Source organism: Lagenorhynchus albirostris, chromosome 12 (assembly GCF_949774975.1).
Source record: "Lagenorhynchus albirostris chromosome 12, mLagAlb1.1, whole genome shotgun sequence".
Lineage (NCBI taxonomy): Eukaryota > Metazoa > Chordata > Mammalia > Artiodactyla > Delphinidae > Lagenorhynchus > Lagenorhynchus albirostris.
In genome coordinates, this window is record NC_083106.1 from 53277664 (window position 1) to 53303655 (window position 25992).

Here is a 25992-nt window from a genome sequence, read left to right on the forward strand (position 1 = left end):
TTATAAAGGGAAAAGCACCCAACTTTTCACTTTCTAATATCATATTTTGTTAGGAAAAAAAAAGCATGCGGTACACAAAAAATCTGGTAGTAATTTTTTAAAATTAGACTTTGTTTCTTAATCTTTTTATTTTAAACTCAGAGTGACACTAAGATACTAAATGGATTATTTCAACAAAAAATGTTGGTACTAATTCAAATACTTAATAATAGATTGCTAGTGTTTTATGAATACCTTGCTATCCAAATGTTAAATGAAGAAGTATCACATATTTGAAAGATTTAGTATCCTAAACCTTTCCTCAAAGCAAAATTTTAGTGGCAATTTAAACATTAAATAAAATATCAATAAATATTTGAAAGTTAATTAATGAAATATACTGAAGTTCAAATACTCAGTTGTAAAGCCCATGCAAAATAAATCACTTACTATACACTTTAATGTCAATGAAAACATGACAAGCACACTGCAGACTTCAAACCAGATCCTGGTTATTGAAAAACTGATAACCCAGTGTTATTAAACTTAAGTAGCTTTTCTGTATATCTCAACAGATTTTTCATATTAAAAAATCTGAACTAACCAAGTTATCTTGGATAACAGCAAAATCATTGGATTAAATATCATTGACTTTCAAGATGTATAAGACTATTGAAAATGTAAGAAACAATGCTTTTTATGTAAGAATTTATTTTACTGAAACACAACATTTTAAATAAAAATGCATACAGGATTTTAAAACACAGTAGGATTTCTCCTTAGAAGTCTTTTAAAAGTACTGACTTGCAGGGAAATATCATGTGTCAAAGAACATTGTATTTTAAAAATCGTTGATAGGATACTTCTTTTAGAAGTGCTGTATTTCAAAATATTTTATTTATTATTTGGGGACAGCTCTACTGTTACTAAAACAGAATTTAAATGTTTGGGAAAACAGCTTAAGAACAAATTTAAATAATTTTAAAGATTAAATATTTAATAGTAAATTATAACATCATGACTAAATCCCCAAATTGGGACTAAGCATCAACGTAAATATTCTAGGAGCTGGATAGCATTTTCTCCTAACAGCTAGCTACACCACTTACTATTATAGAGAGGTGAGAGAGAAGAGGAGCAAAAAGAAATACATCCAGTTAGTTCCTTCTTATATGTACATGCAGTTCTGTAACACATTTTTTTCCTATCAGCAAATTTTCCTGACTAAAATCATCCCAAACACCACTGCTACTTTCTTTACACTGTGAGTTCTGAGAAATAAGCTACAGTTAAAAAACCTCAAATGATACTACAAGATAACTGAGAGAAAAACGTATACACTAAGAAACTACCATGATATAGATAAGATCAGTTTTATTTTAAAAATCTATTTGGTAACCTTTTTTTGGCTTCCTAAAAAACTGCATGGATGTAATATAAGGTATAGTTGTTCAAAACAAATATTTTAATGCATAAAACACATGAATTAAATAAGAGGCACATTTCAATAAATATTTCATATAAACATAACATTTACTATGTTATGCATTTTGAGATTCACTTCAACCCTATCTGTAACTAACTAAAAAGGAAGTCACATGACTTACACAATGAAAAAGAAAGAACAGTTTTCTTTCCTTTCCTTTCTACAGGAAGAAACAAAAGCTTGGTATTAGCAATCCAAGGCCAACGGGTGGGGCCTGCAAGCCAAAAGGCTGTAATGGATTGAGGTTAATCTTAATGGACGCCCACTTTAACCTTATGGAAGCATCAAAAATGTGAAAACCGCAACCAGCGCTTGCATAAAATAACAAATATTTAATGTAGATTAGGTTTTACAACTAGAAAATTCTACAGGGACATAATTCAGCTTATAAACAACGGTGCTGTTTTTGTTGGGGTAAAATCACCTAACTGTGATTCCCTACACAGATACACACACCATCCCCCCACTGGCACACAGATACTTCACAAGCTTCTTGAATAAATAGGAGTATCCAATGTCCAGGGTGATGGGTGGTCCTGAGGTCCTGAACCAGAGCTGTATACTTTTAAGGGATGCTGAGATAAGAACAAAGTGTTTTGTGTTTGTTTAAACCTGGGTCTATATTTAAAGTCTTTACACCATTATTGATACAGTTCATAAACTTGTGCTATAGTTGATTCAGGAAAATTTTAAGTGTCAGCATAAATGCTAGAAATTAAGCACATCAAAACAAAATACTTTGGGGCTTTTATAGATTGAATTCAAATTAATAAATTCAGTTTACTTAAAAGTAATCACTACATTTCAAAGGTGTTAAGTCTCAACCTGAGACAGAATATCATCTCACCAAACTTTCACTACCAACAGGATGCTTTTCTAATATCTAATGAAATACATTATTTAAACAAAATTACATACATCAAATAACCTGCAGTGGCATGAAAAACTTCAAAAATAGTGAAATTAACCCATGTGAAGTCACAATCAAGCATCAACTATTATGCCCATTTTTATTCTCCAGGCTTTATTATAAGTCTAATATAAAGAGATTTTTTGCAGAGCAGAAAGGCAGGATTTACAAGTGGCCCAAGGAAAAGATAAGCAATGAATAGTTCTGACCCCGGCTTCTCTGGCTTGATCAAGTGGGTCTGCAACCTGAGCCAAAGGGCGCAAATTCCTCCCCATTCAAAATTCTTCAATGGCAAGGGGGAGGAAACAGTGAAAGGGGCAAACATGCAAATCCAACTGTCCTTAGATTTAGTATTCAACTAAAAATTTTAATTAGAGAGCTAAAAAAAAAAATGAGGTCAAGACTGTAATTAAATTTCTGACTCATAGTTTAACCAATCCTGAAAAGAGAAGTTTTTTGTTTTTTGTTAAAACTGAAAAAAAATCATTCATTTATCCTTTTAAATGTATGGCTTACATTGAACTGTGTTAGGTGCGTGTCTCTCGTATCATTTAATCTATTTAAAGGAGTTGCTGAAAAGTGGAATTAGTTTCCAAGCACCAGTGTTTCCATATTGTAAGCAAAATGATGTATTATTAAAATTCTGGCTGGGAAAAAAGTTGATAGAATTCATTCATTCCAAGCTTTACAACACATCAATGATCTATTAAGTATTTAAAGTGATAGATATAACCTGTGTTGTCAGACTTCTGTTACAAACTGAATTAAGGATAAAGATAATTCATTTGAATGAAAACACGTTAAGATAAAAGAATTTAGGAACTACTGCATCTAGGAACTTTGTAGCTACTAACTGTAAAGACCTAGGGAATTGCTTACAAAGCTTAACAAATGGTCATGAACAAATCATGGCCAAATTAAAATTAATTTGAAATTTACATAGAGTATATAACATAGAATAAAACTGAAAAGAAAAATTTCGAGTTATTAGTAAATTAAACTTACAAGATTTTGAAATAGAAGCTAACTTCAAGGAACAAAAATAATAAATTTCAGTGAGGTTTGATTTTAAAAAGTGTTTTATAACAAAAAGTTAGAGCAGCTGGTAAAAAATAAGCATACTACTAATAGCACAATAAAATATGATTCTCAGCAATGGTAAAGACAGTTTAGTTTCTATGCATGAAATCTGAAACTATATAAGACTGATGAGAAATCATTGTATTTAGTTCAAAAGTTTAAAAACTAACATTTATTTTTTCATCATAATTATCCCCAAATTATGGGTAGAGAGAGGAGCATAATTAAACTTTGTAAAAAGAGAGTGAGTAGTACATGGGGAAAATGAGCCTTTGCTTCATACCTTGTATGAAAAGAATGAGAATTGGAAAAATCTTATTAAAAAGTTTGCCAAAAGGAAGTAAACAGGAAGAATATATAGCAATCTGGAGAGCAGAACTCTCAAATCTATCATCAAACAATGCTTTACACTTAGTATGTGATCAACTAAAAAAATAGTTGAATAGATAAATAGATAAATAGATAAAAAATAGTTGAATAAATAAAAAATAGTTGAATAGAAGTTTTTCTAGAGTTACCACTTTCTTAAAAGTTAATACTTTTATACAGCAATAAGCCTTCTTGCCGATTTAAACCTCTAAGAATGTTTACACAAAAACTCAGTTGAGACAGAAATTCATTAAATTTCTGACAAGAAATAAGAATATCAATAAGCCTAATTATGCCCTTTAGGTAAGCAGTGAGTTTATGTTGTATGAAAAAGTACCATAAGGGTAAATGAAATTAAGTTTGAAGATTAGTGAAATGTATGCTAATTAATCTCACTTTCACAAGCACAGAAACTACTGGTGAAAAGGTCATTGTCGAGCAGAAATAACTAAAGAGAAACAAAAACATGAAAATAAGTGGATTGTATTTCATAAAGGATAATGGGTTGTAGCTTATATCTAAATAGACAAAGTTAAAAGAAACAGGTCAGTTAACCAGTTAATATGACATATCAATATCATATAGGACAACTGTGCCTCTCTTCTTCAAGGGTGACTACAAATGGGCACAAGGGAACTTTTTTGCGCTGATGAAATGTTCTGTATGATGACTGTGGTGGTAGTTACACAATTTGTGAAAACTCATCTCACTGTATACTTAAATTTGGTGAACTTTATTCTATATAAATTATACCTCAATTAAGTTGACAAGGCAAAAAAAATAAATGACATGAGCTTACTATCTTTTAAAAAACCTGACAAAGGTTTATAATGGGGAAGCTATTAATAAAAATATAGTGCTTGAAATGAAGATTAAAACTAAACCTGGATCATTAGAATTCTTAAATTATTTTCATGTATGATACCTCAGTTGACCCTTACCCCACTCCTCAAAAATAGGGACGGCAAGATATTATTGCCACATTTTACGCATGAGAATACTGAAGCTCCTTGGAAGCAACTAGCCATAAGTAAGAAACCCACCCAAGTGGCACAGCCAAACCCAAACCTTCATTTCTGATATTTTCTCTCTCACTCTACCACATGATATCTCCTTTGTAATAATAATTATGTACAAACATCGCTGAGTCCTTACTATCTGCCAAGCTCTGCGTTAAATGCTTTACATGTCTAATAACATTTAATTCTCATAATAACCCTATACAAAGTGGATACTTTTTTGTCCCTTCCCTTGTAAGATGCTGAAACACTGACAAGGTAACTTACTTCCCCTAGAGACATATAATAAACTGGGATTTGAACACTGATCTATTTGACCAGATTCTATACCACTGTATCATATCTCACAAGTATTAAGTAATTATTAATAGAGCAATAGGTATTAAATTATCACAGCAGGTCTATTTAAGACAATATTTCATATTTTTCCCTTAGCCTATACTGAAGAATACAAACTGAATACGTATACCTGAATACATAGGTAAAAATCTCACGATGAAACAAACTATTAAAACAAAAACATTTGCATCACAAAATTATGTCCAAGTCTCAGTTTATATCCTGATGTGTTAAACAATAGTAAACAATACTCTATACCATAAAATTATAATAAAAAGCCTTATAGTTCACTGTAATTAAAATTAAGCTATTAATATTGTGCAATACATTTTGCCTAATTTTAAAGAGAGCACATAAAAGATACCAATTTCATTTTCAACCACAAATACATACCACTGATAATAACTTATCCCTGATTTTGTTGTGGCAAAAAGACTAGTTTACATTTTAGTTTATTTATTCAACACATACCTGCTAGGCAGTTTATATAATGGTATCTCTACTCTTCACAACACCTGAAAAGTGAGGTATTATTCCAATTTGCAGCTGATTACAGAAAGAAACATAAGACTAAAGCTATCAATTATCTATAAATCTTATTTGAGACAGCATTTCTAAACTGTCAGATATTTAGATATGGGAAGGGGGGCAATCATCAGATAATCTTCTAATTTGTTGCTAGACAGAAGATAAAATTAATCCTGATGTATCAAAATGCAACATAACAAACATTTTTATTACTCAATTAATAGAATACTCTTTTAAAAGATCATTTCTCAATGTACCCCACTGACCTACAATGTATTTTTTGATATATTACTGTTATCAATTTTTTTGATATTAGAAAATGTTACCACATTATTTTAGATAAGAATATAAATCATTTAAGTTCCTTATGGGCTGTATATGTTACAATGCCATAACCTCAGTAACTACATATTGAACAAGCTGAAGTTCCAGTGAGAAATTCAGTGAGGAATATCTCAATATTTAGTTCCAAATCAAGTCTACAAAATATCATATTTAAAGTAATAAATTTCCAGTTGAATCAGAAATATCCTTACTTTACTTGTTTAGGTTATACTTGGTTTAGAAATAAAAATACAGTACACCATATTTTTAACTAGTAACTTTTAATCCCAATACCAATAAAACTTTTCAGTTAAGGTATACTAAACTATCTGCAATAGTTAGGTAATTTCTGAACAGGATGATGAATTCAACCAAACCCTTATTAGGGTTCCTTGCTGTCCAAAAGCAACAAAATTTACCTCGAAGGACTTCCATGTTGAGTCCAGGTAACAAAACAAGTTTTTAACTTCTTATGAAACCCAAGAACTCTGAGATGAGTTAAAGACAGGTTAAAGATATTATGCTAAATACGCATAAGTGGCTTGTCACATATTTGTTTAAAAAACAGTTCTTGAATTTAACACCTTCATTTGCTGTGAATGGTCTTTTTAAAAAAGGAGAATCAAAAATAAGAGGAAAATATTTGAGTTACATCAATACTCTTTAAAATGAGGAGTGAAGACGATGTCTTAATTATGTACCCAATTCACATTTCATGTTTGAACTGAACAAGGATATCTTTTTAGAAGTATTCAGAAAAGTTCCTGAAAATGGATCAGTATTTGAAAACCAGAAGGAATGTATCCAATATCTTTTAAGACAATTAAAGTCTTATACAGTTTTTATTTAAATGCCTTTAGATGTGATTTTATGATTAAATAGCTTCAAAGCATTTCATTTGGGATTCTTCCAAACTGGTCATGTGGGCAATTCATCTTGAAAATTTGGTAGCTTTAGGAACCATTTTCAAAATATTAAAATGCAGAACTCACTAACAAATGAGGTATAACTGTTTATTATCACATTTTTAAACTTCCAAGATTTCTCTATCTAAATATGTTGGGTTTTTTTTTTGATATTGACATTTTCAACAGCCCCAAGAAAAAAAATAACCATATCTATTCTGAGTGTGAAAAATGTTTTCACTCTAAAGTATGACAAAAGTAATATGGCTAATAAATTGGTAGTTAAATATTATGAAAAGCCCTTAAACATGAGCATATTGGAGTAAATCAGTTTTCATAATTGTGTAGCTAATTAATGTTAAAAACTGAGACATGAACTCCATGCTACATCAATTGAACGGTGTATAACACTTCAATTTTCATGTATTTAAATATCAGTCATCTCCAAATGTTTTCATATCCTATACTATTAATAAAAATGCTTTAAACTTATCTCTTATTTCTTCTATTTCCATTACTCTTCTGAAATGTTTTCTGAGCAAAGTAATAAAAGGAACATAAAATATATAAAATCTTTGTAATATAGGCATTTGTATTCTCATAAAGATCAAACCATAGATCAGAAATAAAGAGCAAAAGAAGAAAACATCAATACCTGAAAGGTAATTGAAGACTTAAAAACCAAATTAAATATTTAAGCCAACTGAGTAATAATAGCTAAATTGCAATCATTTTGAAATTACTCTTTCTCTTTGAAAAAGAATTCTTACATAAACTGTGAAACAAATGAAACACATTTATGTTAAAAATTCTTTGTGGAACTTCCCTGGTGGTTAAGAATCCGCATGCCAATGCAGAGGACACAGGTTCAAGCCCTGGTCTGGGGAGATCCCACATGCCGCGGAGCAACTAAGCCCGTGCTCCACAACTACTGAGTCTGCGCTCTAGCGCCCACGAGCCACAACTACTGAGCCCACATGCAACAACTAAGGAAGCCCGCGTGCCTAGAGCCCGTGCTCCGCAACAAGAGAAGCCACCGCAATGAGAAGCCTGTGCACCACAACGAAGAGTAGCCCCCTTTCGCGGCAACTAGATAAAGCCCAGGTGCAGCAACGAAGACCCAACGCGGCCAAAAATAAAAATTAAAAAATTTATTTTTTAAAAATTCTTTGTATCCTATTTGATGGCAAACAATCCCAAATATATAACCCAAGAAGAAAATATTATTATGCAAATGAGCTGTAGAGAGAGTAATAAGGAGAATGGATTCCAACCCTCCTCTGGACAAAGTAAAGTTCAAATGATCACTTTTATCTTATTGGTTGAGATAATGACTTTAAAAATAATGTCAAAATCTATGTAAAGAAAAACTTACATAACATCAACAGGTAGTTATTGAGTAATATTGACCTTCTCCATAAATGATCTAGTATTTAATTACCATGTGATTCATTTAAAGTATCATCACATATATAAGTACTATTAAAAGATTATATTTCAGAAAGTTGCCAGAGACCTTTCCAGGTAATTTAGACATGTTACCCCACAATCTAACGGTGGAGGCAAATTTTTAAAAACTTAGTAACAATAAACTGATAGGGGTATTAATTATTAGCACTTACAAAATAATTGTATTCTAATTGGTGAAATCAACTGAGTTAAGAACCTAGACTTAAAATCTGAATTAATCATCTACACTCTTACTACTCAGTGTTTTGCACTGGATGCTTAAGTAAGAAATTCCTACAAATTTATCCTACTTACAAACTAAATCATCACCAAATATTTTAAATACTGAAAATTTTAAGGAACACCTCAAAAACAGTGGACTGTGACAAAATTCACAACTATAATATCTATACATTTTTGTTAAGTTTCTAAAAATACTGAATGCTATCAGGGTTTCAGTATTAACGTATCCGAATACATCTATTCATTACAAACCCATAAAAATACAATCATTTAAATCACCAGTTAACATTAGAAAATTCAATGAAGACAGTCATTTTAAACCAATGGTCACATACCATCCTCAAATGGCAGAGTCTCACTACATTTATCAACAAGTCTGAAGAAAGAGAGAGGACAGCACCTAAAGTCTTGGGCATGTTTTTGAGAAGTTGGTGGCATTACAGAAACTAAAAGAAAGTTTGATTGTATTTTTGCCAACAAATTGTAAATAGAATTACGTAACCATAAATGTATAGCTCTATTTTAAGAACACACTCATATATTCTCTTCATTTCATAGCAACGGATTGTTTTTGATGTGCAGTTCTTTGCAATCAATATTTGTAAGGAGAAAAAAATATCTGGGTGCCTTGGCATGAATTTTTAAATATTATTTTAAAGAAACTAAAATCATTTCTTTTTTTACTTCCCCAAACATATACTATTAAAAACATGTTTTAGAATATTTTTTTAAAAATCCAATGACACATGTACTTCTAAACAGTCAAAAAAACCCGCCACTACTTCATATGTTTAAAATAATAATTAGATGTCGCTCTAGTTGAACATATAAAATTCCTAATTATCTATGATGCCTATTCTTTCATAACAAAATAGTATACACACATAATGGGGAAAAATCTAATTTATAATTATACATAAAATCTAGTATGCTTTCAAAAATGCTCATACGGTAAAAATGGCAGCTAAAAAAATAATTTTTAAAATGTCTTAAAAACTTCTATAAAATGGTCCTGAATTGCAACCTGATTGTGTAAGTGATGCTGCACACATTATTTATGACCATCAAATTGTTACTTGTAGCTGCTTTGCTAAAATCAGTGGGATCCTGCCTTCTTCAAAACAGTTATTCATATGATTTATATGCAATTTATATAAGCTTCAATATAAGACAGAAATCCCTTTACCTAGGCATCAAAGTTAAGAAGCAAAAAAAAAAAAAACAAAGAAAAACAAAACAAAAAACCCAGCAACAACAACAACAAAGCAACTGATTCTAAATAGTCTTCCCTAGGAAAAAACTGAGATATATTTCAAACAGCAAATACTTTAACCATCAAAAACTGCCCTAAAATGTCACTTTCTAATTTTAAATTTAAAGATTATTACTGCCCTATTTTTTTACATCACAAAAATGCTAATACGTGAGTTTTACTGACTTTTTACATACTTCTTCCTAAAAATGTATCCAGATATATTCTTATGAAAAATACAAATACATATTTTTTGAGAGAATTTTTTATCACACACATCGTTTTAATACTGTTCTATTAGTAAATACATGATGTGTAACAGAAAATTTAAAGTAAGTCTAATATGAATAATCAATGTTTGTACTCTAGAAACTATTCACTATGTATATAAAAAAACTTTTGCAGCAATATAGCATTTCTTAATTCAGTGGATATGGGAATGTTTATCAACATACAACCATTAAATAGCTTAAAATTGGATGTCTCATTGTTCTAAACATTAATATCAGTTAATAAAATGTCTACTATTTGAATACATTAAAAGGTAAACATAGAAAACCAAATTATAACAAGGCGTGATCAGACAAAGAAGAAAAGGGCTATTTTTTTTCATTCATCTATAAAACAAATTTATGAGATTGTAAAGAACATTTTAACAACCTAAAGAAGGTTCAAAGCAGGGAAAGCAGAGGCCTGAGAGAAAATGGATTTGTCAATGATTTCAGTCATTCAGTCTAGGGAGGAGAAAAGCAGAAAATGTGGCTTCATTTTGCCATATAAAGTAGGAGGCATAAAATCCAGTAGCCTGTCTGTGGAGTTCTATTTATGTATTTAAACCCTGTTTCAATTCACAGATTATGCTGATCCTTCCACATGTAAACAGCCAATAATGATAGCCAGGCCTTTAGGAAAGGAAAACACACACCACACAGCAAGGTCAGGAAGCTACCAAGCACACAGGACAACAGATCAAAACAGAATGGTTTCATATGTTTCTATTGTTTATATACTTAATTTGAAGATGATATTCCTTAGGGGGGAAAGGAGGTTGTAAATTATTACTAAGAACATGCAACATACTATCAAAACAGAAAATTTTTATGCAAATATACTAAATATTTATTTCCTGCATGTATCTATGTCAGTCAACCTGTAGGACTGATATGCATTCATTCGATTATTTTTAACTTAGATGTCAAGCTAAAATAAACCTCTTTAGTCCTAAATCCCTTTACTCCTAAGAATTCATTACAGATAATTTGTATTTCTCTAACTTCTTTCGATGAAATAATCAAGCTTGCAAACTGTAAATACCTTTTTTTTTTTCCCTTACTATTAAGAGATTAAGCACAACAGAGGAGTGAAAGGGGGAGAGGTATTAATTTCCTTGTTTCTGGGTAAAATTTCTTAAATAAGAAGCAATGACATTCTATTTGGTATTGAAGCATCTTAAAAAATTACAACACAATATAAGCAACAGTGGAAATTTACCCCAAGTAGCCCACTAGCACATTTTAAACATACAAACTAGAGCCGCCTCTGGCCACATGTTTTTTTGAGTTCAGTCTCTTAAAGAGACAGTATCCTTGGACCTATGCCCTACACGGAGCACATTTCTAAAATGTTTGATTACCAACAATCCTCTCTTGCATTTCTTCAAATCCATACTAGGCCAACAATGTTCTACTCTATTTTACTGTGAAATCAAATTATTTTAATTTGAATCTACAAAAGACTACCGGACAGACAGATATAAAATAATTGGGGAAGCTACTGTGATTAGAGCTGTCTAAAATAAGGGGACCTACAGATTTCTTATAACAGCAAATTGGCTTAAAAAAAACAAAACTTAATATGATCACTGTTTCCTCATTCATTTCCCACTCATTCCCCAGGCACAGGCCACATAATGTATCGTAACCGATAACACCGGAAGCTACACTACGGCAATTTCGCTGTCGAAAGAAGAGGGGAACTTGCTTAATCAAGTCAACCACCACCCAGAAGTGAAATTTCAGAGATTTCATTTTCTGTTTAGGAAAAGACACCCAGGAAGGTGCCCATGCACACACCCTAATAACTGTATTCACTCGTGACTGTAAGGAAGATTTTGAAGGGCACATTATTGTAAGCCCACTGACAAAACTACCGGTCAGCTCCTCCACTTGAAAAAGGTGAAGACGAGGAGAAAAAAACAAAACCAAAACCAAACCAAAACAAAACACAAAAACAGTTTGGCTTACTTGGTGTACAAATACATCGACTGGAATATCCAAGGGGCTTCCCTCTCGGTTTATCATGGAGATGAATCCAAATCCCATTCGCACGTTGAACCACTTACAGTGGCCAGTTCCGTGCAAAACCTGGGATTCCTCCTCTGCCTGCTCCGGCAGCTTCCCGGGCTCTTCTCCACCACCTTTGCTTGCCCCGCCTGAGTAGAACAGGACAAAAAAGTCAGTTAGTCAGTATTGCCATACAGTTCAGTGAAAGGAAAAAAAAAACTGCTTGGGAGTGGGGGTGGAGGGGAGAGGAAATGAAAGGAAAAAAAAGCTATTAAATGGTTGATTCCTTCTTTTATTCGGCAGAAAATATTTTAAATTAAAGGCTTAAAAGGGAAAGCGGGGGAGGGAGGAAGCCACACTGTTCTATCGATCACAACTTCCACGTTTCTGTACATACGTGTACGTTTTCATTTAACTCTGTTTCTCGGCCACATATTACAGTACAGCATGCGATTATTTTACTTGCATGTTGCTGATTTAACACTGATCCCATTTACAAAGAGAAATTTTCAGCGAAACTAATTCTCTCCGGCGTGCCCGAGGAGGAAAGAGAAATCGTGAAGATGGTTAGAACTAGTTAATGCACATGCGGCAGCAATGAATCCAGGGTTATTTGCAATGTGCATTCCCCTCCCCCCCAATAACTTTCAATTAAAGTTGGGGTGGAATGGGGGAGGGGGCAGGTGTATAAAAGTTTTCTTGGGCTCACTAACTGAAACTGCGCTTAATCACACTCAAACAATTCAAACAATAGCCCCCTGAAAGCTTTTCAAGTTGTGAATCAGTGTGGGCGGTACAAAACATTTTTGGAGATCTATAACAATAGGTTGCAGAAAGCCCCACTGCGCGATGGGGGGTGGGGGGTACTGCTCAGTATTGGGGTAAAAGGGGAAGGGGGGACGGGCAAAGAAGGGTGGGAGAGGGAGAGGGCGGGAGAAAGGAAGAGAGAAAATCACAGTAAAACAATAGAAAAGAAAATTAACCTTCGGCCATGTTGCCCCACGGGCCCTCTGCTCCAAACTCGTGAGATGAAAACTTTCCCTTTGCAACGGAGTGATCTTCTGCATCAATCTAACATCTTGATTTTGTGCGATCACAAATTTAGCTCGCATGGTCTAATGTGCTTTCCCTCTTTTGATTTTTTTCTCTCCTCTCTCCAGTTTCTGGCCCCCTGAGCACACGTGACTTTGTCAATTACATGCTTTCTTGCTACTAATTTCACCTCGGATCCTTAAGGGGCTGGCAAGAGGAAGAGATAACCAATCGCCATTTCATCTATGCTGACATCAAAATAATTTATGAATGAACACGAAAAACTCAAACATGTTATCTTAAAGACAATTGGGGACGCTTCTTTACGATAAATCAGAATGCCGATTTCGTGCTTTTACTTAAACACAATGGAGGGTCCTTGTGAATCGTCGATTTAGAAAAACGGCAGTCATATATGTGCACACGCGTGCCTTACACACAAGCCTGTCTAAATAATCTCATTTAAGGGGAAAAAAGCCATTTAAATAAAGCAACCGACGTTACGCTTTTTTCCCCCTAAGAATTCAGATGCTCCGTTAACAGTAAACCTGCTTGGGATGCAAATTTCATATTTAATTCCATTCTTAGAGGAAAATATGTAATTTACAAAAGATCTAATTGAACCTAATTACACACCCATGAAACTTTAGATAATGGTAACCTACACCTACAATAAGAGAAATGCACACAATTACCTGACTGTGACCTGAAATTTGTTTCAAATTTAAAATAAAATGCTACCGGAAAAATCGCTATCACCTTCTTGTAGTCAAATTGTGTTTAGGTTTACCATTTCGGAACATTTTGGAGGGGGCTGGTAAGGAATTGTACTTCACAGGTTTCTCCGCCATCTCTTTCCGGGGGAGGAGATGTGATTAATGACTTCCTAAATAACAGCCCAGTTTTCCAGCCTAACATAGAGTGAACCTCAATCAGTGGCGATTGTTCCCCAAGAGCAAGGCGACGTAGGGCAAGGAGGGGGAGGGGAGCGCCAGGCAGGGGAGGTGAAGAGGAGCCGCCAGCACAGGCGGCTGCGGAGCCAGAGAAAGAGGTGGGGGAGAAACAGCGGGCGCGGGCGGGGGGAGGGGGTGAAAAAGGGAGGCAAGTGGGAGAAAAATAGGTAAATTTATATCTTATTGACCGGACCCTGACATTTTAAAAGTCCACTACCAGGGGACAGAAGAGTTGAATAAACGAAAACTTAATAACGGGTTAGGCTCCTACCGTCCCTTCCCCGGCCAGCCCCCTGTTTCAAACTGCTTACCCTTTACCTTTAAAATTGGTTCAAACGATTGTTGATTACTAGATGCTGACACCAATACTGCCTCCCTTATCGACCACTACAGTAAATGTTATAGATCAACTAGAAATGCTGGATTTCCTTTAGAATATAAAATAAAACCCGTCTTTGAAACATTAAAACGCACCACTACTCTTCCCCCACCCCACCCCCATTTTCTTAAACAAGCAGTTTACCGAGAAACTGTACAGATACCACTTCCCTTCGGCAAAGCTACGGAGCTTACCCTCCCCCACTATACCCGCAACCCCCCTCCCCGTCTCTCCAAACACACTCCTAACTCTAACACTGTTTCACACAAACTAAAACGTAGGGATTTTGACCGAATCTAAAAGCTTTTGAAAATTCACATAATGCACCTATTTACACCTCCTCCCCATACTAAACAATGAAATATAAATTTATACTAATTAGCTCAGATCTGAAGTAAATTGATGTATATAAATAAATGTTATTTTCAGCTGTTTGTAGTAAAAGGCTTCAATCGAGACTGATTAACTTGAAAAGATTTTTCGTCTGTTTATTTCTTTTGTTGTTTCTCAAGAAAGGAGGCAAAGCTTTCTCATTTTATTTACTTTGTGTGTGGGGGGGGGATAACCATGTGCCAGCTGGTAGGGAGGAAAGAAAAAGTGTAAAAATGTAGATAATTCTGCAAGAGTCCCAAAAGCTGAAGCTCTCAAAAAAATTATTTACTAACAAAACACTCACTAGGCATTACTTTAATAGTAGAAATCAACTGATTACACTGATCTATAATGAAATAACTTTAACGATGGTATTCCAGGTTAAATATTTTGAATAACAGGAAATAGAGAAACTAATTTGAATAAGTTGTTTTTTTAATATTTTAAATGAAAGAACTACTTTTAAAAATCAACATCTGGTAACAGAAATAATGTGAAAAGTACTCATGCAAATTGAGGAAATGCCATTATTTATGTAAAATTATCATAAAATTAACAGGCAGTATAATTTAGTTTTGTCACTGACACACATTCATGATAAACAATGTTTTATCTGTAAGCTTGTTTTTAATTAAAAAATAGTCCAATCATCATAAAATCAGAAATATGTAGGTGGGTTCTGAATCCTTGTTTGTTAAATTTGATGAAATTCAAACCTACAAATACATAGATGAAAAGTGTGAAATGCCATAAGTGAACCACATTGGATGGTATGGTTATGAGATTCAGTTTTGCCTGATTGGGGGCCTCCAGTATTAGTGGAATTAAGGTAGGGTTCACTGGACTGGTCACTGGTGTCAGAGGTTATCGACTCATTCATTTCCTGAGAGGGACATCGGCCTTTCAAGTCGTGTAGAAAGCTTTTTCCAACTGGGGACTTTGATAAATCCTCTAACATTCATTCACAAAGAATTTAAGGCAAATGCATTTTACATACCTGGTTGGGGCGGGGGGGATTGGAGTGGGGTCGGTAAAAGAAAGGCGGAGAGAAGGGAAGAGGAAGGGTAGAGGGAGGAGAAGCAGGGAAGGGAATTGGGAGGGAGGGAAGAGAAGGAAGGAGGCAGTGACAGAAAATATCAGTCCCATTTCAGGGATATGGCACTGTCTTTTAAATAGACTCATCTTTTCCTGCTCCCCCCTCAGTCTTTTGAGCCTAAGATCCTTTTATGAAACTAACCATCATCTTTTTAAGCTCATAGAGTTCTTTCACCTAAAATGGTCCCATGAATCTCCTAGAACGCTTTCCAATTTGTCACCTTCCTGAAGTCTTCTGGTTTTAATTTTTTTCTCATTTCCTACTTGTTTTTAGTGCCAGAAAGACCTGTGCTTGACTCAAAACGCATGTTTTATACTTGTGGAAGCCAAATGTTTCAGTGGCTTGATTTATCATAGTTCTTGCAAAATGTCTTTAAAATGAGTTCAAGTAGCTACAAAGAATCCTCAATGCACTGGGGGTAAAAAAAAAAAAATCAAGGAAATAACCTATCATACGCCCGTTGGTTATCACAATCTAAGATTTCTACATTTAAAAAACGTACATATTTTCTTTTTCTTTCTTTCTTTTTTTTTTTAAAGAATTCCGACAGTACAATGCAAGGAGCCGAAAGAGGTGCCAGAGCCCACCGTCGTTGTTTTCAACTATAAGCAATGAGTGACTTCTATTACAGCTGAAACAATGCTTCGGTTCTTCTTAAAACTAGGAGGAGGGGCTGCGGCACTGCGACGAGCGGCTCCACCCGTGCTCTGCGTCCCGGCCGACAAGGCCGGGGTCTGCAGCCCCGCGCTGCCCTCGCAGCCGCGGATCTTCACGCGCAGCTCGCGCCCCCAGGGTCGCCGAGACCCCCAGGTCAGCGGATCTACCCCTTCCCTCCACCGCCCGCCCCTGCCACTTCCTCTCCCCGTTCTCTCTCTAGTCACCTTTCCCTTTAGTCACCACATCACCACCTCCTCTCGAGAAGTCAAGCCGTTCCAAAGAAGGCTGAGGATTTCTCACTAATTAGGGGACATTCACATTTGTCATTTCGTCCCGACAAGAGGAACACCAAACAAAAGAAACCTTTGCCTTCACCAGGATGGAGGCAACGCTTGACGCACCCTACTACCTTCCCTGCGTTTCCAGACATGTACCATGTACAATCTGATTCCTTCATCTGGGAGATGTCAGTCTCCGCAAACCAAAAAGTGAAGTCAAGTGGGGGAGGGGTCATAAGAACCCGAGAGAATGACCACTCCACCCCCTACTCCCCCACCAGGCCATGCCTAAAATGGAGCTGTCTTCACACAGACCCCTGGCGCCGTCCTTTCGGGAAGCCACGAAAACGTCGCCGTGCGCCTTTGGAGGATCAGGAAAAGCTGTCGGCGGGGAAGGGGGTGGGGGGCGGCCGGGGGCGATTTTAGGGAACCCGCTGTCTGGCCGCGGCTTGAGGTTTCCCGCCCAAAGGCTGCGGACCCGCACGTCGGGCAAACTGTTGCCGATCCCTCCCACTGCGTTTCAGTAAACTACTTTACCCGCAAATAACTTTCTTGAAATTCTTGCAACACGGAGTCAGCTGAAAGGAGTACTGGACTGGGTGCGTTGGTCTTATAGCACAGGCACTTTAGAATATGGGGGCTATTTGTTTTCGTTTCCGAAGAGCAAAATTCCGTTCTCACTTAATTTCCTTATCTGAGAGCAAAATGCTCTGGCTTAACACAATTGTTCCAATTTGGTAATTTTTACACAGCTGTAAAAATCTCTTAAATATTTTCCTTAAATAGGTTAACATATTTCCCCAGGTATAATTAAATAAAATTATGGAAATACGGGAAACGATTAAAATAAATTTTAAGTGTGCCAGATAAAATTGCCTTTATATTTCAAAAAACAAGCATTTGCAAATGTTTCCTTCTTTTTTTGGTCCTTTACGTTTCAGCCAAGTATGTAGAGCAACAAAATTAATTCAGAAAAGGGGCATTATTTTAACACCATCATTTTGTAGAAAGTTTACTATTTTTTAACTGGAATAGGAAAAATCATATTCTATTAACATACTTCTTCAATTAAAAGGAAAAGTAAAAATTTTATTATTACTCCTCCCAAATATTTTCTGAATTGTGCGCAACAAATACTTTCCTAAATGATTTTAATTAAGACAGCAATAGGTTAGAGAAATCATTTAGTAATAAGCATTACATTACTTTGCCCAGAATAGCACAAAATGAAGGTTCTTCATGTTTTATTTGAAAAATGAGTCCAGATTTTTCACCTGTACTACTTGAACAGGTATGCCTCATAATTTACAGACCTTTTTGCAATAAATATTCTGAGTCTGCAGAAATGACACTAAATAATGTAAACATAACAATTTTTCCCTCTCAAAGCAATGAATGAAAATTTACCCTTTAAAACTTAATCTCATCAAAACAAATAACTGGAATAAGAGTGTGGACTGTGGCGCAGTGGTTGAGAGTCCGCCTGCCGATGCAGGGGACACGGTTCGTGCCCCGGTCCGGGAAGATCCCACGTGCCGCGGAGCAGCTGGGCCCGTGAACCATGGCCGCTGAGCTTGCGCGTCCGGAGCCTGTGCTCCGCAACGGGAGAGGCCACAACAGTGAGAGGCCCGCGTACCGCAAAAAAAAAAAAAGAGTATGGACGGCTTCCTAGGTATTTCTTTTAATATTTTCACTTTAGGTTAATTTTGGGGAAGAGGACAGGTAGATGGAAAATAGGAAGGGAAAAAATAGTACAGGAGTAAAAGATGAGGCAAATGAGAAGAAATCTTCAGGCTTTAAAGATGCCTGTGCAGGAAGCAAATCTGTGGAGAAAAAGCACCCAGCTAGAAACCGGAGGCCAGAGTTCTGGTCCCATTTAATAACCTTGTGTGTGACCTTGGATCATTAAGCTTCTCTGGGCCTCAGTTTCCTCACCTGCAAAGTGAGGACACTGGAGCAGTTGATGCTCAAATCTTTGGCTTAAATGCAATCTCTGGCAATAACCTTTCTTTTGGTGAAAGTGCAACCTCTCCCTGGCCAACGCTTTTTAATCACAAGGAAACACAGACATGAAACTTTATTGCAGTCACTTAACACACTGGTGTTAACATTACTTCCCAGCAGAAGAGAAAACGGCCTCTGGACTGCCTCCAATTTGCCCCCAGAGGGAAACCACAATCAATAGTAAGGTGAAAAGAGCTGGTAAATTAAAATATTGTAGCAACTTTTCGGAATCTTCTTTTTCATGGTACTCTTTAGAGCATCATCTCTATGTCAAAGGATTCACTCCAGAAAAAAGTAAAGTGCTTGTCAAAAGGCAATGCCTATCAGTGGTTTCCTCATTAAACCTTTTGATTCCTACTGCTTTCCTCTTGCTACCTACAATCCTGTATTTGATAAGCTTAATAATAGAATAACAGCATTTCACTTGTACTTATAAATGCTCATAAACTCTGTCATCTCATAGCTCTTAAGAGTTTTGAAAGCAGTATTAGTCAAGAGTTTAGTCAAGAGTAGAGCCAAGGCATTAACTGTATGAGAGCAGAAGCCAGAGTAATACATTAATATACTAATACAAATAAAACTGTTACTGAAAATAGTATTGTCAGTTTTCAGTTAGTTTCAGTAATACAAGAGAATATTTCTCCATTAAAAGCCTAGGTTTACAGTACACCTAAATAAATGAAAGGATATACATATATATATATAGATATTTTAAGTGTAGGTTTAAGATGTTAAAAGTTCACATGACTCATTTTTGTAGTATAGTGAGGAACAAATTTGATACATGCTCATGAAAAGCAAAATAAATGGAGCTTTCCTAGATTAGGAAAATTCTCTAATTCCCTGAAAAACATGGCTAATATATTGTGCTATTTATGTTATGGTAAATTTTTTGAAAACAGGAGCAAGTCTCTAGCTTTAAATTAATTCAGCATATACTTGTGAGTGCCTATTTTGCTACGGGCTTTACAAAAATGAACAAGCCACAAATACTTTTCATTCAGCTCCATTAACATTTAAATATTACCTGTTTTGCCTGAGATACAGAAAAGGGAATCACAAAATCCAATATTGCTAAAATCAGGAGGAAAAGGAGTTAATTAGAAGATTTCATCCATGCAATTCTGGTGGGAGTATCAGTTTATAGATGAAGTGATCTGGAGTACAGTAGGTACAAGATGAGTACCATACCCATCTTGCCAAAGTGGAGAATGCCTGAGGGCTGTCATGTTTTCTCATATGCCTCCAATGATCTTTTTAAATAAATATTAGTTAAGTAAAAATTTAATTAAAAAAAAAGACTAACCTGGGGCTGATGAAACCTGGTTGAATGACCTCATTGTCTTCTGAAGAACCTAAAATCAGAGAGCTCAAGTCAGTACTACATTAATTGCTCATTTAATTGCCTCTTCTTCAGCTTAATAGCTCATTAGAAAGCAATAAAATGCTTAGGTTTTGACTCTGTGAAGTGACCTGTAAACTTTTTTTTACAATTTAAGACTCACCTAGCAAAATTAGATAACCAATTGGCATAAACTTGCCTTTCATTCCAATTAAAGGATGGTAGTTTAAAAAACATTCTAAACAAGACCACTAAGATGTAGTCAAAGATCCAGATTTCAGGAACAATGCAGTTTTAAATTTTTTTAATATTTAATTTTACACTGTAATTCAAGAATCCCATTCTCTTTTTTAACCACAGTTAAAAATGAACTTAACCTATGATACTGTGTTCCTTGATGGACTAATTTGATTATTCAGATATCTTTTAGAAGATAAATCATGCGACTCTAATTGTGATACTATACCCCTGATACTGGGTCTATTACATTCAAATACTTTTTGAGAAAAAAATTACTTTAAGAGGTAATACATTTAATCATTGAGTATATTTAATTAAAGATATCTAATATGCATTAACCCAGATTTTATAAGCAAAATCAGTTCTCCTTAAAAAAATATGAGCAAGTACTAATGTTTCTAATATATCCACTGGCAGATGTCACCACACAATAAAACTTGCAATAAAGAGGTCACCCAGTAATGAAGTATAGAGGTTGGAAGAAAAATTCCTGATGACCACTGAATTAATCATTTTTATCCTCAGGTCCGAGTTATTAAAGCTTGGAAAACAGATTGGTTTGAACATGCATACACTCACCTGCCACCACCCAGGGCTGTCTTTCCTTCCTTAACTAAGTTTTTACACACTGTATCTACTATATCAACTCACAAAAAAATAAATCATTATGTGTAAATTCTCTAAGTTGTGATCTAATTTTCTTCTCAAAACGAAATAGAGGCTTTTCCAAATGCAGAGTTCTACTGAATGTTGACCCAAGATTCTTCTTACAAAGGATGACAATCTCACTGAGTAAGATTTGAAAAGAATAGAGGAAGAATGTGAACAAAAGGCACGTGAACCTCTGTGCATTAAGTCCTTTAGTTATCCTGTGTTTACAACCAAAAGACAGACGATATTGACAGCCCCTCGTTTGTAGAGATGTGGATGGACCTAGAGACTGTCATACAGAGTGAAGTAAGTCAGAAAGAGAAAAACAAATATCATATATTAACACATACATGTGGAATCTAGAAAAATGGTACAGATGAACAGGTTTACAAGGCAGAAATAGAGGCACAGACATAGAGAACAAACATATGGACACCAAGGGGGGATAGCCGGGGTGGGGGTGGGGGTGGAGGGGATGAACTGGGCGATTGGGATTGACATGTATACACTAATATGTATAAAATAGATAACTAACAAGAACCTCCTGTATAAAAATTAAAAAAAAAGATGACAGTCCCTAATGTTAACAAAATTCATTATTAAAACTTACTAGTTTTCCTTTACATTGAGCGTATATTAAATTTTATTTTGCACATTTGGTTTAGTGAGGGGGTATTTAAATACTATAAATAAATTTCAGCAAAACCTAGCTCATGTTTTTCTAATAGCCCACAGCCCAGACCTGATCTTCTCTGCTTATATATTTGCAAAAAAGTTCAAAATGACATATTCTAAAGATGTGAAACACAGAAAGTGTTTGCAAACATTTTTTTCAAATAAGTCAGATGATAAATTATTATAAATGTGAAATCTAATAAAGTGAAAGTCAAATGGTGTAAAAATTAGCTAAATAACACTATTTAATTTTAAGAGCTCAAACTATGAGCTTTCTGGGTTTAAAGAAAGCAGGACAATTTGAATGATAAAAATGTTCAGATTTTTCATTATCCAAACTTACACATGATGGTTTTGGTTATTGATAGTTTTAATATTATCAACCTTTTCAAACGAAAAGTAAGGTGGAATTATTTCACAGATATCAATATATTTCACTGATGTTAAATAATGATTTTAAAATTTTCACAAACAAAAGAGTTGGAAGAGAAAATAGAAGTTTAAATATAGATATTAATATCCATCCATATGAACAACTATAATAGGGATTTGATAGGTTAATGTTATATAAAATATTCACAATATTAAATGTTCATATTCTGACTATAGGTGACTTTTTTGAAAAGAAATAACAATAAAGAATGAAAATAATTCTTTAAATGCACGAAATACTCCCAAAACAGCTATTAATAATTTTATACACAGGTATCTCTATTTAATATTATAATGCACTTCTTTGCCCCTTCACTAGGATAATCCCTAATCATCATTTAAATCTCCACTTAGATCTCTTTTTCTTATTGTTCCATACTGAGTACAATGCCTCTACCATTTAGCACCGTACTGTAATTGACTGTAATAGCCCATGATGTTCTCTCTCCTAACTTGACTCTATGTCCTATGAGTGGGAGGAATAGAGTACATTCAGCTCATCACTGTAATCCTAGCTTTCTTTAGTGTTCAATACATATTTTTTAATGAATCAAAGACTTAATGAATTTCTGAACCTGGGCTGACTATCTCTAGGATGCCTTTTATGAATTAAATAGACTATAAACAAATTTTTTCTTAAAAATCTTTTCACCAAGAGAATGTGATAGGGAATTAATCAGTTGACTATTGCAAACATAAAATATGTACAAATAAAGTGACTTCAATGATTTTATTTTAAATATACTATAGACTTACTATTATAAAATTGCCTAACTTAACACCATTCATTACAAACACTCCAAGATTTCATATTTCTTCCTAGTAAAATATGTAACAATATTCTTCTCAAGTACATTGCATATTGTTGTTAATCCACTATTGTAACTATTCAATGTAAAGGAAAATGCTTACTACTATGCATTATACACTATAATTTATTTAAAAATTGCCAAGATGCTAAGCCCAGAGAACTGAGTAGTAATAAAATAAAATACTGCTATATAACATATTACTGAGAACTTTATTTAAATTCAATTGACATCATATTAGCCTTTACTTCTAATATTAATAAAAAACAATAGTTACTTTAGGTTGGCAAAAAATGATTTAGCAATCAAGAATATTCACCATAATAAAGTAAAAGTATTTCATTATTTATTCTCATCACTACAACTTCTCAACATTTAAAAAAAAGGTTAAATTTTTGTTTCTGACTATATTTTCTAAAACAATGTAAGGGTAAAAGCACATTATAGTTTATTAAATATTCACTTCATGGTTTATAACAAAAATTATAGCCTATTTACAAGTGTCTCAGCCATCACTGAACTAAATCATTCTTTGGAAAGCAAAGTAGGCAATAATGTGACTTTCCTTTCTTCGAAGAATAGTTGGGGGGAAAGTTTTTAAATGACTACTTAAAATCATATAGCAAACATACTATAAACCCCAGAGTAAAACCTAAAGCACAGTATTTATTTACATTTACTATAACTTAAATATAACATATACACATATGAAATAAAACATTAGATGTGGAGGTTCAACATTGAAGTGAATGTGTGTGCTTTATGAAAATGTTTTCTTACATCGTCCTCTAAAGGAATGTTTAATATGTAGTAAAATGTTTCACTGTAATTATTTTTTTGCCGATTAGTCAATAAACTAAATTCAAATGCTGTCTAAGCAAAATCAGGGTAAATTATTGTGTAATTTAACTCAACATCCTACTGTAACTTTGGATAAAACTGAAAATGCTGTACCTTCAATTATATACAGATACAGAAAATTTAAAGAAAATACTTAAAACTAAAGTTAAGACAAATATTTACATGTGACTTTATGTAACTGAAAATTCATAGGTATAGATAGGAGTGCTAAAACAAGAAACCTCACATTTACTGAACTATTTTGAACATTATCTTTAGAGAATGGAAAAAAATTTATACTACTTTATGAAAAACATTTCAAAATTATATTTTTTATATTTATGAATCAAAAGTTATTATTTGTAACATATTAAAATACAGTTAACCTTAAATTAAAGGCTAGTATTTGTCATACTGCTATTGAATCACAGAGATGAATTTAACTTTAACCATTTTACAAATTGAAATTTTACTGATTTCACCTAAGATATGGGCAGCTCTAGCATTCTCTTCAACTGCTGTAGCAAAACATAATTTATTCTAGAAAATAAATTTCAAAGTAATAATTTAAGTCAACTAGCATATTGTCAAAATTGTTTAAAGGTGCCAACTATGACACAAATACTAATTGGTAAACACAATTCTTTAGCTTAAATGTGAATGTTGTAAAACAACTGAGCCATGGCACAGTTGGTTTTGCTAATGCTAACAGTTTGTATTTTCTACCATATCAAACAACAGTTTCATATAATAAAGCTCATAACTGAGTCATTGTTGAGGTCATATTGAATAGAAGAAAAAAATAGTGGTTTTAGATTAAAAAGAGTCAAAATAATGGCAAAAGTCGTGTCATAAAGAAGCTAATCACATATATTTTGAAGGCCCACCATAACTTTAAGATAAAAACTTTAAGGTAGCTTCTTGATATGATAAACAAAAATGATTCTAAGTAAACCTGAATAGTTCTAAATAAGTACAATGTTAATAATAAAATTATATTTGATAGACATTTTAAGTTTTGATATACATTAATGGTTAAAAATTTATATCACAAGAGATTAACAACTAAATGAGAACTTTTCATGCATTTGAAATAGCTTCAATAAACATTTTAGAAAGATCAAGAGATGTTTTAGAGGCTGCTCACTTTTACATCACTGCCAGTGATATAATGGTGTAATAAATGTAATATTTTTTAAAAATCAGGATATCAACTAGCAAAGGAGATTACACCAAGAAACTAAAGCAAAAAAGACAAAACATAATTTACACACATTTTCTAAAATTTTAAATCTACAAAAAAGTAAAGCCTGTTTTTAACCTATACAGTATAGAATATTTTAGTTGAAATGTTTTTGTAGTGGCTGAAAGAAATGTTACATAAAAGAACTGTTTGCAAAATATAAAAGTAGCATTTTGGCTCTTGCATTCCCAAATAAGAAATACTGATTTGAAAATATCTAAAAAATTTAAAATATGTTTTTCCACCAATAGAACTGGTCATTCAATACTAAGTCCTTTTTCCTATATAATTAACCTTTTGTTCAGCCATGAAAAAACTAGGAACTGATTGCTTGAAAATGAGCTGCATGCCCTTTGTCCTGGTTTGTCACCTTTGACCCTTAATTTGATGATCCTGCATGTCAACCCATTCTATTTTTAGGAAAATCATGTCATAGTTCTATGCCTAAAATAGTACTTTTTACTGAAATATTAAATATGTTACAACATTCCTTTTCAGGTAATTTCTACAATGGTTTCATACCAGTGTTCATTTCACACAATGTAGAACACAATAACATTGTTAGGAGTGACAGCCTGGTGTTTATTCTGGTTCAAACAACAGAAAATTTCCCCAAAGTGCTAAGTCAAGATTATTATAATTTCAAAATTTATATTTTTCTCTTTATTTAAAAAGTGCTTGTATTATTGTTTCTCAGTATAACTTGTTTCATGAGTGATGTAATTTTATTACTTTTGATAACCACATGTTTTGATGTTGGTTTTGATAGTGCCACTTAGACAGTGATATAAACCTGAATCAAAATATCAAGTTCATACTCAAGC

At 33.8% G+C, this 25992-nt stretch overlaps 1 protein-coding gene across 2 annotated transcripts in view; it reads right to left on the minus strand.

Annotated features, from left to right (window-relative positions):
- Nucleotides 1–25992, minus strand: part of LIN28B (lin-28 homolog B) — a 127995-nt gene that overhangs the window by 98432 nt on the left and 3571 nt on the right. Inside the window, exons 2-3 of one of the 2 annotated variants that reach the window (XM_060167912.1) lie at nt 20243–20291; nt 12127–12314 (exon numbers count right to left, since the gene is read on the minus strand). In XM_060167912.1, coding sequence (XP_060023895.1) covers nt 12127–12314; nt 20243–20276 — 222 coding nt within the window. In that variant the 5' untranslated portion in view covers nt 20277–20291. Of the gene's footprint in view, nt 1–12126; nt 12315–13148; nt 13159–20242; nt 20292–25992 lie in introns of those variants that run through there. The other variant, XM_060167913.1, reaches the window with a different exon arrangement.